The 13,671-nt window shown below is 43.2% G+C and overlaps 2 protein-coding genes across 2 annotated transcripts in view; one reads left to right on the plus strand and one right to left on the minus strand.

Annotated features, from left to right (window-relative positions):
- Positions 1–2,471, minus strand: part of nfs1 (NFS1 cysteine desulfurase) — an 8,952-nt gene extending 6,481 nt beyond the window's left edge. The window contains exons 1-4 of the mRNA XM_079511070.1: positions 2,212–2,471; positions 835–911; positions 436–552; positions 45–128 (exon numbers count right to left, since the gene is read on the minus strand). Of these exons, the coding sequence (XP_079367196.1) occupies positions 45–128; positions 436–552; positions 835–911; positions 2,212–2,296 (363 nt within the window). The 5' untranslated portion in view covers positions 2,297–2,471. The remainder of the gene's footprint in view (positions 1–44; positions 129–435; positions 553–834; positions 912–2,211) is intronic.
- A 2,066-nt stretch (positions 2,472–4,537) lies between these two features.
- LOC306929923 (pyruvate dehydrogenase [acetyl-transferring]-phosphatase 1, mitochondrial-like) lies at positions 4,538–12,512 on the plus strand (the record flags this gene model as incomplete). Its single annotated transcript, XM_079510661.1, has 8 exons — positions 4,538–4,708; positions 5,655–5,841; positions 6,263–6,351; positions 6,809–6,982; positions 8,471–8,571; positions 10,011–10,331; positions 11,136–11,392; positions 12,235–12,512. 8 exons carry the CDS (start codon positions 4,538–4,540, stop codon positions 12,510–12,512), a joined length of 1,578 nt encoding a protein of 525 aa, XP_079366787.1.
- Between the last annotated feature and the right edge of the window lie 1,159 nt (positions 12,513–13,671).

The following is a 13,671-nucleotide window of genomic DNA, read 5'->3' on the forward strand; positions in this document are numbered from 1 at the left end:
AAAATACCAGATCTACAAGATCTCAGAGGGTGAAGGAGTCTTACTTTGATTGACAGGTTATTGGACTCCGTGGCTCCACTGGTGAAGATGATTTCTCTGGGATCTGCTCCAATGAGATCTGCTACTTGCTACATGTGTACACACACACACACACACACACACACACACACACACACACACACACACACACACACACACAACATTATCAACAATATAAACATACATAATATAAATATATATTAATATCATAAAGAGTATACAGATACATTAACAACTTAAGCTCTGTAGTATACATTGTGGTACAATGCTGACATGCAAAAACAGAGGAACAGCTCTCACTCTGTCTCTCTGCCAAAAACAGACGCAGCAAGCACAAAACATGTTGACGTTTATCACATCAATTTAATGTAATAAAGGTTAGTGTGTGTACAGTACCTTCCTTGCTTTCTCCATAGCGCTCTCACTCTCCCAGCCGTAGGCGTGTGTCCTGGAGTGAGGGTTGCCATAGTAATTCACCTGGTAGGGCAACATTGCATCCAGCACTCTGGGGTCCTGCATTCACGCACGCACGCACGCACGCGCACACACACACACACACACACACACACACACACACACACACACACACACACACACACACACACACACACACACACACACACACACACACACACACACACACACACACACACACACACACACACACACACACACACACACACACACACACACACACACACACGCACACGCACACGCACACACACTCTAACTTCAATGAAAACAAACAGCATCATAGCAGCATGTATAAGCCATTAGAGTGACAGTGACCGTTACCATGGGGGTGGTGGCCTGGAAGTCCATGTAGAGAGGTCGAAGTTCATCTCTCTCAAGGTCACGACTCTTTATCAACTCTGGAGCAATAATAATATCATCATCATCATCATCATCACAACTCTTAACAGCTGTGCATACACACACAAACACATCACTAAAATGTACCAGGATTTGAAAATGTGTGTCTACGGTTCTGTAAAGCTCTGTAAAGTTGTAAACGTTGGCCTGAGGGTGGCACTAAAACGACCCCCAAAATAGTTGAACTGGTGACCCCCCTTCTCCCCCCCAACACACACCCTGATAAGCGCTTGGAATGTAGGAGTAGAGGCATTACATTTTGTTTGACTCTGTACCACAGATAAATATCGTGAAAAAAGCATCGCACGCACACACACACACACACACACACACACACACACACACACACACACACACACACACACACACACACACACACACACACACACACACACACACACACACACACACACACACACACACACACACACACACACACACACACACACACACACACACACACACACACACACACAGCAATAAGGGACAGGTCATCGTGGGGTCACCAAAACCATGATCTTGTGGGTGGCACTGTTAGTATTCTTCTGAATCCAGGCAGCATGAATGTGCAACAGTCCAAGTAACCATTATGTTGATTAGATTATATGTCCTTCTAACAGTAACTGCTGCACCATTCAAGAGCATTTATCCTTTCTAACTAATTACGGTAGGAATCTAACTGTTACTCAATCCTTTACTCAAAGCTGGAATCCAAAACTTATTTCAATTAATACATCTGTAAGGTAGAGCTAAATATATTAACAGAATAGGTTGGAGGTGGTCTACTACTCTACTCTTCCATTGAGAGACCATTAGACCCTTAGTACTGCCAGAAGCTCATAAGCCCCCAATATCTCTCCAGGGATTAATACCTCTTGTCTTGTGTGAGCTGCAGATGCTCACAACGCGTGTGATGCGTTGTGAGCTTTTATATCTGCTATTCAAAATAATTGATAATAATTAATAATAATAGTAATAAAAATAAAGGGTTTTTTTGTAATATAATGTTCCTACTGTACTTCCTATCCTCAAACATGTTTTCACTTCAGATGGGAGTACGCGAACAAACAGATATGAACTTGGGGCTCGTTGACATGAAAAGGTTTGATAACCACACTGCTACAGTCTTACGTATCTGTTTTCTAACATCATGGTTAACGAAAGCGAAAGCAGCCAACATTGAAACGTGCAATAGAAATGCATTTGTAACCAGGACACGAGAAAGTCATTAAAACAACCACTCAATGAGCAGAAACGTTAATTATTATTGCTTATTAATTGATGATTGAATTGCTTTACCTTTCTGTTGCGTTGGTCCATATCTGACTGAGTGGACAGAGAACCTCCTGACAGAGGACAGCAGTGTCCTCCCCGGAGACAACATCACAAGTTCACAACAAACAAATATTAAATAAACAACGATACAGGTTGAGCACAAGGACGAGGAGGGTGTGATGTAACGTTCTTCTAACGTTATAATGTCGTTGTGTTCAATGTGTTGTGAATGTGGAGCTCTTCTCAATGTGGTTTAGGAGGAAACGTCATAAACATTGTGTCAAGTCAACCACATTGACACTGCAATGACTGCATAGTTCCGCTCCGAACCTTCAAAATAAACCAATTACTACGTACTTGCAGAGCGAGTGGCGCTAATACAAGAGTACTTACAAGAGTAAAAAGTAAAAGGTCCGGAATTAGAAATGTACTTGAGTAAAAGTACAAAAGTATTGGTATCAAAATGTTAATTTGCAGAATACAGTTTATTTGTTTATTGGTGACATATTGTTCAGCAACATGCGTTCGTCGCTTTTACTTTGAAGGCGGATGTATTGTGCTGAATCATGCTGACTTGACTCATAGAGTATATATATAAGACTTGACTCCTCTTACACAAGGACCGGAAACACCTCCCCCGGGAACTGCGTTCTCTGTTCTTATTGGTTGTGCCCGCATGTTTTGTGTTGTTTTTGGGCGGAGCTAAAGGCTCTGGTTCTCACTGCTGAAATAATGGAAACATTTGCATCATCAACTTATACAACTGTCATAGAATGTATTCATCTAATGTACAGCATTCCATCAATAGAATTATTATAATAAGGTATACATAAAGTAAAGTTCATTCATAATATATAATGTTTCTGTCTTTTCTCTTCGCAGATGAGTAAGGCTGGGACCTGTAGGTTTGGGACCCAGAAGGGTCCCTTCCTAGAAATGTAGTAGAGTCACAAGTACAATATTTGTATATTAATTTATTATTAGTTATACATTATTTTATTTTATAAGACACATAAGAAAGGGATAAACAGACACAAGCTCCAAGCTCACAAAGCCTGGGTACAGAGGCTATGCCATGTGTGACTGGCAGCCAGGGCAAAGGTCAGCCTTATCTGGGTCAGTCGAGACCTTACAGGCTTACACGCACTCACGCACGCACGCACGCATTGTCCATTCAGAACATGCAACATACTTCTCTGCAAGATGAGTGTACTGCATGTTGCTTATTTGACCAACACTGGTCACATGAAAGATTTACATACCACCAGGGACAAGCTGGTTTCTTTCTTTCACAATGATGGTACAACGGGAAATTATACTACTGGTATAGGCTATCTGGTGCAGCCAGTTATTATAAAGATAAGTTTGTGTTCTTCATACATTACTGATCTATAGAGTTACTTAGAACTGGAGGGGCGAAGGTCATCTTTAACTGGGTTAGCATGATCACACAGAACAGACACATTTACAGACAGATAGACATCTGGTGAGAAAAACCTGCCTCCAAAGTGTCTCTGAAAGAGTTCATGTTGTTGGAAGTGAACTACAATTACACGGACACACACATCTACTGACAGAAGGGTGAGTACACTGCAGTGTGTGTCGTATGCAGAGTGTATGGTATGCATGAGTGTATTTATTGTATGCAAATGCAGAGTGCATTTATATAGCACCTTTATCCAAAGCACACTGACATTCATATACCGATGGCGGGGGAAACCATGCAAGGCACTAACCTGCTCATGGGGAGCGATTAGGGTTTCATTCAGTGTCTTGCTCAAGGACACTTCGACACTAACTCTGGGAACCGGGATCATACTGGGAACCTCCCCGTTCCCAAGCGGCTGCTCTAACCCTGAGCCACTGCCGCTGTGTGTATCATATGTAGAGTGTATCATATGTATGAGTGTAACGACTGCCAAGTGTGGTCGGGTATCCTCAGGGTCCTGAGCAAAATGAGTTAGCATCAAAAATACATTTAGCGACCCTATAGGCCTAAGTAGGATATTTAAAAAACACAAATCTTGAAAATGTTTTGAGAATTTTCAATTGTTGTTGAAATATTTTAACAATCTTGTATTCCTGAGATTCCTGGCACATAACATTTTCAGATGGGAGTCATGGGAGACATGCAAATGTTTTGAGAACCACTGGTGTATACAGTGTACATTGAGTGCAGTGTGTGAGAATTGTAATACTCTTAGAGCATCACAGGCACCACTGAGCCAATCAGCCAAGCATCATCTCTATGTTCTGTGTTTATTATTGTTTACTGCTAGCTGTACCATAAAGGTTTACTGTACATCCTACTGTTACTGTAGGTTGTACTGTCAGTGCTCCAGGGGTCCTGATGTGTGCTGTGTGTCCGTTGAGGGCGTGTCTCACTGTGGGACGCTGTCATCACCACACCCCCCGACACCTGCACAAACTACACTACCCAGCAGTCAGCGGGAACAGGAAGTACAGGGCGAAGCAGGAGGCGGAGCAGATGAGCACAGCTCAAATCGACCACATCTTAAAGGTCAGCAAATCAATGAATCAATCATTCCCTCCATTGGCTCCCAGCTTTTGCCCGCAAAACACTGATGTTGGCCAACAAGGCAACCAAAGGCATGGCACCCCCATACCTTTAAAGCCTGATCCAACCCTACAAACCCTCCTGTTCAGGGGACTGGCGGGACTCCCTCTTTCCCAGGTGTTTCGCCTTGATTGCGTCTAAACCCTAACATTTAACTTACTTCACTAAAACCTAAACCTAACCCTAACCTAACACTATGCCTGAACCTTCCATAAAACACCCTGGACAATGCTCCACACGTCCTAGACTCTTCTTCCTTTTCCTTCCCTAAAACACCCTGGACAATGCTCAACACATTCTAGTATTCTCCCTTCCCTAAAACACCCTGGACAACACTCCACACGTCCCAGACTCTTCTCCCTTCCCTAAAACACACTGGAAAACGCTCCACATGTCCCAGACTCTTCTCCCTTCCCTAAAACACACTGGACAACGCTCCACACGTCCCAGACTCTTCTCCCTTCCCTAAAACACACTGGACAACACTCCACACGTCCCAGACTCTTCTCCCTTCCCTAAAACACACTGGACAACACTCCACACGTCCCAGACTCTTCTCCATTCCCTAAAACACACTGGACAACACTCTCCCAGACTCTTCTCCCTTCCCTAAAACACACTGGACAACGCTCCACACATTCCAGACTCTTCTCCCTTCCCTGAAGCCGAGTCAACACCAATGATTCGTAATGCAATAAGCACTTGTAACAGAATCCCCAAACTGCACTGACTTGCAACGGGTCAATTCAGACCGCTGTTTACTGTCTCTCTGCATTCTATGTGATTACCATACCTTGCTTATTATACATCACTCTAAATAGCAAAGAGCATCTGCTAAATGTCTGAAATTGTAAATAGTTTTTGTGATTGTCCATCATTCCGTTGTCAGGCCAACGAGTACAGCCACGCCTTCCCCAGAGGCCCAGCCTCCCACGGCGCCCAGGGTTTCCATAGCAACCTGTTGTCAGCCAATCAGCCGTGTGAGGACAGTCGCAGCAGTGCGTCCTGCCTGGTGGACAGGCATAGGAGCGTAGGGGGCGGAGCTCTGCTGTTTGGGGTTTTTGACGGACATGCAGGCATGTATATTTTTTTGTTTGTTTTTTGAGGGCCGCTAGCCTATGTCCAGCTTTGAGTGTTTGTGTAAACACAAACATTGAAGACGAAGGTGAGGACGCAAATTGTGATTGGCCGGAATGAGATGATGTATGATGATGTATGATGATAAGACCGCCCCTCACTTCACATGTGTGATTTTCTTTTATCAATTATTGCTGGTGTCTTTCATGTTATGCATCATTCAGGATGATTGTATACGTCTGTATACTTTTGTTAATACTTGTTGGTGTCTTTTTATGACGTTACTATTCCTATATATTGATGTGTCTTTACTGTATTTCTAAATGCACTGTATCTGTAGCTGTAACTTAAACTGCTTTGCTGCCTCTGGCGCCTGAAGTATCTCAATCAATAAAGGCCTCTGTCTGTCTGTCTGTCTAGGTGCTGCCTGCGCCAAGGCCGTCAGTCACAGACTCTTTTACTACATCGCCACGGCAACACTGCCGCTAAAGACACTGCAGGAGATTGAGGTGACACACACACACATACACACACACACACACACACACACACACACACACACACACACACACACACACACACACACACACACACACACACACACACACACACACACACACACACACACACACACACACACACACACACACATAGAGATGGACAACTTACTGCATGAAGTTATTTCTTAGCATGGCGTGAGCTTAGTTATTTGCTATAGCACCTGAAGATCCATCCCTTTTGCAGTTTATATGCCTGCTAACTAGACTTGCCCACTCTACCCCAAATATGCATTTTCTTTCTCAGACACATTACATTTGTTTGTGACAAATCAAAGCAGTGTGCACCCTTGGTTGTGCTATACTAGAGATAATAGCGAGGTTATATTGTGTTTGCATGTGTGTGCGTGTGTGTGCGTGCGTGCGTGCGTGCGTGCGTGCGTGCGTGCGTGCGTGCGTGCGTGTGCAGTCAGCAGTGGAGGAGGCGCGACCTGTGCCTCCTCTGTTAGAGTTCCACCAGCAGCCCAGGGAGGAGCAGAGGTGTGGAGCTCAACAACCTCTGATGTTCTCCTCCAGGCTGAGGATGTTCTGGCAGGATCTTCTGCAGGAAGCCCAGGAAGACACCACCGCTCTGCTGGACACGGTCAGTATTATAGCCTACTGGTTTGGTTTGTTTTTTGTGGACTTTATTTTAGTTCGTTGTTGTTAGTCATGACATCTGATGTCGTGTCGAAGTTGCAACTGCTCCAGACCGTACTGAATAACTGTTAGCTTGCACATCGTCTTCAGGCTAGGACTTAAGTCTAAGATATACAGGTCACCAGCGTCCTTGAATTCTCCAAGGAGGTGATGGATGCAACAGCTCTGCCTCTTACAATACATCTGAGATGGGCCTTTCCCCTTGGACTCAACCCAGGAGTTCTCTGGATAAGATTTCCTGCACACATTTAAGTTCTGGAGTTGGGTTTGAACCATCTGTGGGTGTTGACATCAAATGCATAAAGCATATTGCAGCAACGAATCCCTCCCCAAATGTTGATGATATATCGCATCAGCACAGCTGTGTAGCCAAAGCACATGGAGGGAACCTCAACGGGTCGTTCTCCTCTTCCAGGTGTCACTGTGGGCAACTTCATCCAGCGTAAAGACACTGTGTTGTGGTAAAGATCAATGTTGTCATTGTAGATCCATTCAAAGGTGAACACCTTGTGCTCCACAGCAACAGCAGCATTATCCCAGGCCCATCTCTTTGTTTCTCTACTCAGATTCAGCATCGAGCAGAACATTTCTCACACTGTAGTTGAAGTCTTGCTCTGTAAAGGTAGAGTCTTGATGTGTGGTGCGCTGTTGCTTATTATTTGTTCAGAAGCTCAAAGTTGGACAAATCCACACAGCCAATGAGTTGGGTAGGCCAATCAGGAAAGACGATGACTGTCTTCATAGTAAATTGAATTGCCAGCGCAATCACAGTCCATGCACGTTCTAGTAATCTTCCACTCTACACAGCAGACAATGTGTTGTGATTTTCAGAAGTTACCACAAGCAGCGATGTGTATTGTTTTTCTTAATGATGTTTCTTTGACATGTCTTTTTAATGGACATGGTTGTGATGCTGACATTGTGATGTGTCATTGCATCATGTCACTCAAACTGTCTTCCGTCTGGAAGGTGTCAACATGTCACTACTTTAAAGTCAATATATTATTATTACATAATATGCAACAGACCCGATCTAGATCAGCTATTTTCACTGTTTTATAGGGCTTGAGTGGTTTGTTCAGAATATTTATAAGTTATTATAAGTTTGAGATCCATGGGTCCCTTCCTAGAAATGTAAATGGTCATTGGGTGCCTTAAATAAAGTTCCTAGACGTGTAGGCAGAAAGATTTTGTATTGTTAATCTTTCACTTCGCTTAAAACACTCAATGACCACTTAATAACTTATAATCATAATTTAATATTATATTATAACAGTCATTATAATGCATTATAAAATAATTTTAATGTATTTAAATTATGACAATTTAATAAAAACTTAAAGTCAAAGAACACCTTCACACCTATGCTTCCTGGTTCTGATGACATCATAATTCAGTGTGTCTCTTATTCTTATTGGTGGGTTGGTTGTAGGAGGGGTCAAACGTTAGCTCAGCTTTGGAGGAGGCCTTCATGCGTCTGGACAATGACCTGTCAATGGAGGCTCAACTGGACCTGGCCACCAGCTCACCCAGGTTAACTTCAATGTTCTATTTACTGTATACTGGAATACCAGCTCACCCAGGTTAACTTCAATGTTCTATTTACTGTATACTGGAATACCAGCTCACCCAGATTAACTTCAATGTTCTATTTACTGTATACTGGAATACCAGCTCACCCAGATTAACTTCAATGTTCTATTTACTGTATACTGGAATACCAGCTCACCCAGGTTAACTTCAATGTTCTATTTATACTGGAATACCAGCTCACCCAGGTTAACTTCAATGTTCTATTTACTGTATACTGGAATACCAGCTCACCCAGATTAACTTCAATGTTCTATTTACTGTATACTGGAATACCAGCTCACCCAGGTTAACTTCAATGTTCTATTTATACTGGAATACCAGCTCACCCAGGTTAACTTCAATGTTCTATTCTATTTATACTGGAATACCAGCTCACCCAGGTTAACTTCAATGTTCTATTTACTGTATACTGGAATACCAGCTCACCCAGGTTAACTTCAATGTTCTATTTACTGTATACTGGAATACCAGCTCACCCAGGTTAACTTCAATGTTCTATTTATACTGGAATACCAGCTCACCCAGGTTAACTTCAATGTTCTATTTATACTGGAATACCAGCTCACCCAGGTTAACTTCACTGTTCTGTTTATACTGGAATATATACTGTTCTAGAGACCAGATCCACTTCTGTTCAGACACTGGAGGAGATCACATCCATATATTACATATTATTCAGACTGCAGACAAATCCAAATTTGTTTCTCAGATCTGATCAGGATAGACTGTCCACACTGTTAAGGTTGTTACAAACCAGGAGTGATGCGAACGAACGAAATGCATCGCGATTATTTCACATGAAATTTGTATTTTGGTGATGATGCCTTATTCATATAGGTTGATGATTTTATTTGCGCTGAAGGTGTGCATGCATAACACAAACAGCAGTTTAAATTAATGCAAATGAATTGCACAAAATAAACCTTCTCTTGCAAGAGAACAGATCGGATGTGCGTATTCAGACATCGTTTACCCGCATACATTGCTGCAGTAACAATGTAATGCCATAGGCATCGCAGGTCGAGGGCGATCAATGATGTCACTGATTGACAACATTCTGAACTGTCCACAGACCTCCAGCCCTCTGAGACACAGACAGAAGACAAAAACGATATTACGATGCATTAGTGAGGACCAATTATATGAAGACAGGTTGAAAATGGTCCTAGCGGTCCAGGCACAGAGGCTGCTAATCCAGCCTGACAGCGTGTCGCGAGTTCGACTCCCGATCCTGACGACCTTCGCTGCGTGTCACTCCCATCTCTCTTCCCCTGTTTCCTGTCAGCTTACTTAGTGTACACTTTCAAATAAAGGCAGAAAAAGCCTTTAAAAATTGGTAATTTAATATACAGGTAATGTGTGTCTGTCCTCTGTCTCAGACGTGTCCCGAACCCGGGGGACAGTCACAGCCTCTCCTCTCCTCTCCGCGTGGCTCTGTCTGGCAGCACGGCCTGCGTGGCTCACCTCTCTCAGGGGGTCCTGCACGTGGCCAACCTGGGGGACAGTCGGGCCCTGCTGGGGGTCCAGGAGTCCGACGGACGCTGGTCGGCGTTGCCGCTGACCCAGGACCACACCGCCCACAACCCTGACGAGCTGCACAGGATTCTGGGAGAACACCCGCGGTCGGAGCGCCGCACAGTGGTCCGACACGACCGTCTGCTGGGCATGCTGATGCCACTGAGGGCATTTGGAGACGTCAGGTTTGATGACTATATATAAAGAATACAGTTAGAGCACAGTAGAATACACTATACAATGTACAGGGTAATCTGTCATTTACATTTAATCTGTACAATCTAGAGACAATCTTTGTCTTTAATCTACATGTTTGCTATGTAATCTAGATATTTACTATGTAATCTAGATATTTACTATGTAATCTAGATATTTACTATGTAATCTACAGGTTTTATCTGTAATCTAAAGGCTTAATTGTAATCGACAGGCTCAATCTGTAATCCACATGTATACTATGTAATCTACATGTATAGGGCAGCGTGTGACACAGACGTTGGCGCCTGGATCTGCTCTAGGTCTACTCATGAGTCATGAGGGGGGCGACAACGCAAGCGTAAAAAAGAAGTTCAACACAATCCTGGTCTAGTCAGTCGTGGGCGTGTGCATGAAACAAACACACGTCGTGCGCCAATTTCACGGGACCGTGCCCACGTAAATGCACTTGCGTTGTCGCCCATCAACTTCTCCGTGCGTACCAAAACAAACGCAGGCCTCTCATTGAAAATGAATCACTAGGCGCGTTAATCGCTGCCCATGTGAAAGGACCTTTATTCTGTATGTATATGTTATTTACATCCCTGTTTCCCAAACAGTGGGTCGGGACCCATTTGTGGGTCATGGACGACTCGAGTAAAATCTCATTTAAAAAAAGTATATATTTTTACATATATATTTCTTTTAAGGATGTATCAATTAAAATAAAAGAAAAAACACATCTAATGCCATAAAAAAAGAAAAAAAGAACTGACATAATTTCTAATCTCCAGGTTTAAGTGGAGCAAGGAGACTCTGGGTAGGATGTACGAGAGCAGCAGACCCGAGGTGGTTGCCGCGGCAATGAACATGGCGCTCCGCAGGACGATGACTCAGAACTACCACACCCCCCCGTACCTGACGGCCCACCCCGAGGTGGCCACACACCGCCTCAGACCCCAGGACAAGTTCCTCATCATGGCCACGGACGGACTGTGGGACCTGATGCACAGACACACTGCAGTGCAGCTGGTCGGAGAACATCTCACTGGTCCGAGCTAAATCCAAATACATTGGACACGGAAAAAAAGACAATAACATTTTAATACTATAGTCATTAAGCTACATATAGACTGAAGTAATTAAAGTGGTTCATGTTTGCATGATTGGAATTGTAACAGCTGAAATCAATAATATCTCAGTATTCTGATATTAACCTGTGGGCCACATTAAGTGAAGGTGGGGGCCGCACGTGGCCCCCGGGCCACCAGTTGCCCATGTATGTCCTAGCGGGTGTAAAGTAACTAAGTAGCCTACATGTAATCACTGGCCAGTCTAATCCAGTGGTGTAAAGTAACTAAATACATGTAATCAAGTGTACTGTACTTAAGTACACTTTTGAGGTGTTTTTGTCTTTTTTTTTTACTTTACTAGAGTATTTCCAATTTTAGGTACTTTTTACTTATATAGCCTACCCACTCGACTACATCTCGGAGGCAAATATTGTACAAAGTGTACTCCACTACTATTAATTAATGACAGAAAAATAAATCACTTGTGGCCACAAAATAGTACCTCGTTCCATCAATTTAAATTAATTAGCGGGAACGAGATATTCATTTGATGCCACAAAATACTATTTAGAGGCCACAAGATATTTTCTATTCTCTCAATGGCCACTCCGGGGCTCCATAAATAGTACTACAACCTGGCATCCCTATTTTTTCCCCCCAAAATATATTTCTTTGGGGAAAAAATCTAATGTTTCCAAATTTTCACCACTTTTGCACGAGTGTCAGATGAAGAAGTATAAAATGGGGCCTTAATTAATTAAAATACTAATTAAAAGATGAAACCTGGAGGTACATACAAGGTTGTCTTTCTGCATCCCAGGGCTCCGCTGGCAGCGACCTCTCTCTCCTAACCCCGGGACCACCCTGGGCAGCCTGCAGAGCCTCCTGTTGGAGCGGAAGGGGCGGGGCCTGTCTACGGTAGCAGATTTGAACAGTGCGACACACCTGCTGCGCCACGCGCTGGGGAACGACGGCTACGGAGGGGTGGAGCCCAGACGCCTCGACAAGATGCTACGCCTGTCACCGAACCATTCCAGGATGTACCGCGATGACATCACCATCACTGTCATACATCTCAATGAACCTGACGTGTTATAGACTCAGACCGGAGTAACAGCATATCGTTCCAATTGGATTTAACAATCCAACTATATGGATATGCAAACGGCAAAATATCCATATATATCGCCTTTGGATCGCATCGAATCGTTTAGCAATGCAAATAATCAATTGTATCGATACGTACTTTGTACCGTGCGTTGTATTTAGCAGTTTTAAAAACCTGCACTAGCCACGTTTTTTGTGCTAGTCACTGTATCGATTTTACATCGTTTAATGGAATCATATCATATTGCCATTAATGAACCACTATGGTCAACCATGTATCGTATCTGTTCAACTGTATCGTTACACCCCTAGTTCTAATGGACCCAATGTACTTATGAAGTCACAGACTGTAGTTCATACTTTTCATTGGTTCAGTATTTATAAAACCTAGACACTCTATATAGGGCAAGTGATATTTTAGGTATGTTAGAATAAGTGTTACATTTCTTTACAGGGTTCCTCTGCTGTCTCACCACTAGCTCTCGTTTACAAGAGCTGGAGAGACTACTGTTTTTCATGACGGAGATACTGGAATTTATCCCGCTGTAAAAGTAACCAAAATGTAGATCATGAGAAGACTATGGACAGTTCACAGAACGCCTGCCATGCTCTCAGCCAACTCCATCCCCATGACCCCATCCTGTCTGTAAACCGCCGTGGGACTAATGTTTTATTAGCCGGGGCCCGGGGAAGTTCCGACTAAGACTGAAAGATACATCCTATGATGATGCACTGGAACACATTCACTTCAGTGATGTTCCCGAGATCATCGGACATACAAAATATGGCTTGGGGTTTGTCATTGCCCATGTTATCCAAACTCGTTTATGGTCGCATGGTTTAACATGCATATACATACAGTCCACACAGTACTACATTATACATGTAGCTGGGGGCGCACTTGTAAAGATTTGGCTTTTGGTGACTAGTTTTTGAATTTTGGCGTGGTGTTAGGTATGGTTATAAGGTTTTCAAAAAGCTGTGCAAACGCGTTGGGTGCGCCCCCTAGTGGGCTGTTTGCACAGACTCAAATATTAGATACTTATAGCTATGGTTGTAAACCAAAATAATTGATAAAATAGATGTTTCAATGGATTCTGTTACTATTGGGTGTGCTAAATAACATACTAAAATTTTAGGAAAAACGAAC

Source organism: Electrona antarctica (genome assembly GCF_951216825.1).
Source record: "Electrona antarctica genome assembly, chromosome: 9".
In the NCBI taxonomy this organism is placed as follows: Eukaryota; Metazoa; Chordata; class Actinopteri; order Myctophiformes; family Myctophidae; genus Electrona; species Electrona antarctica.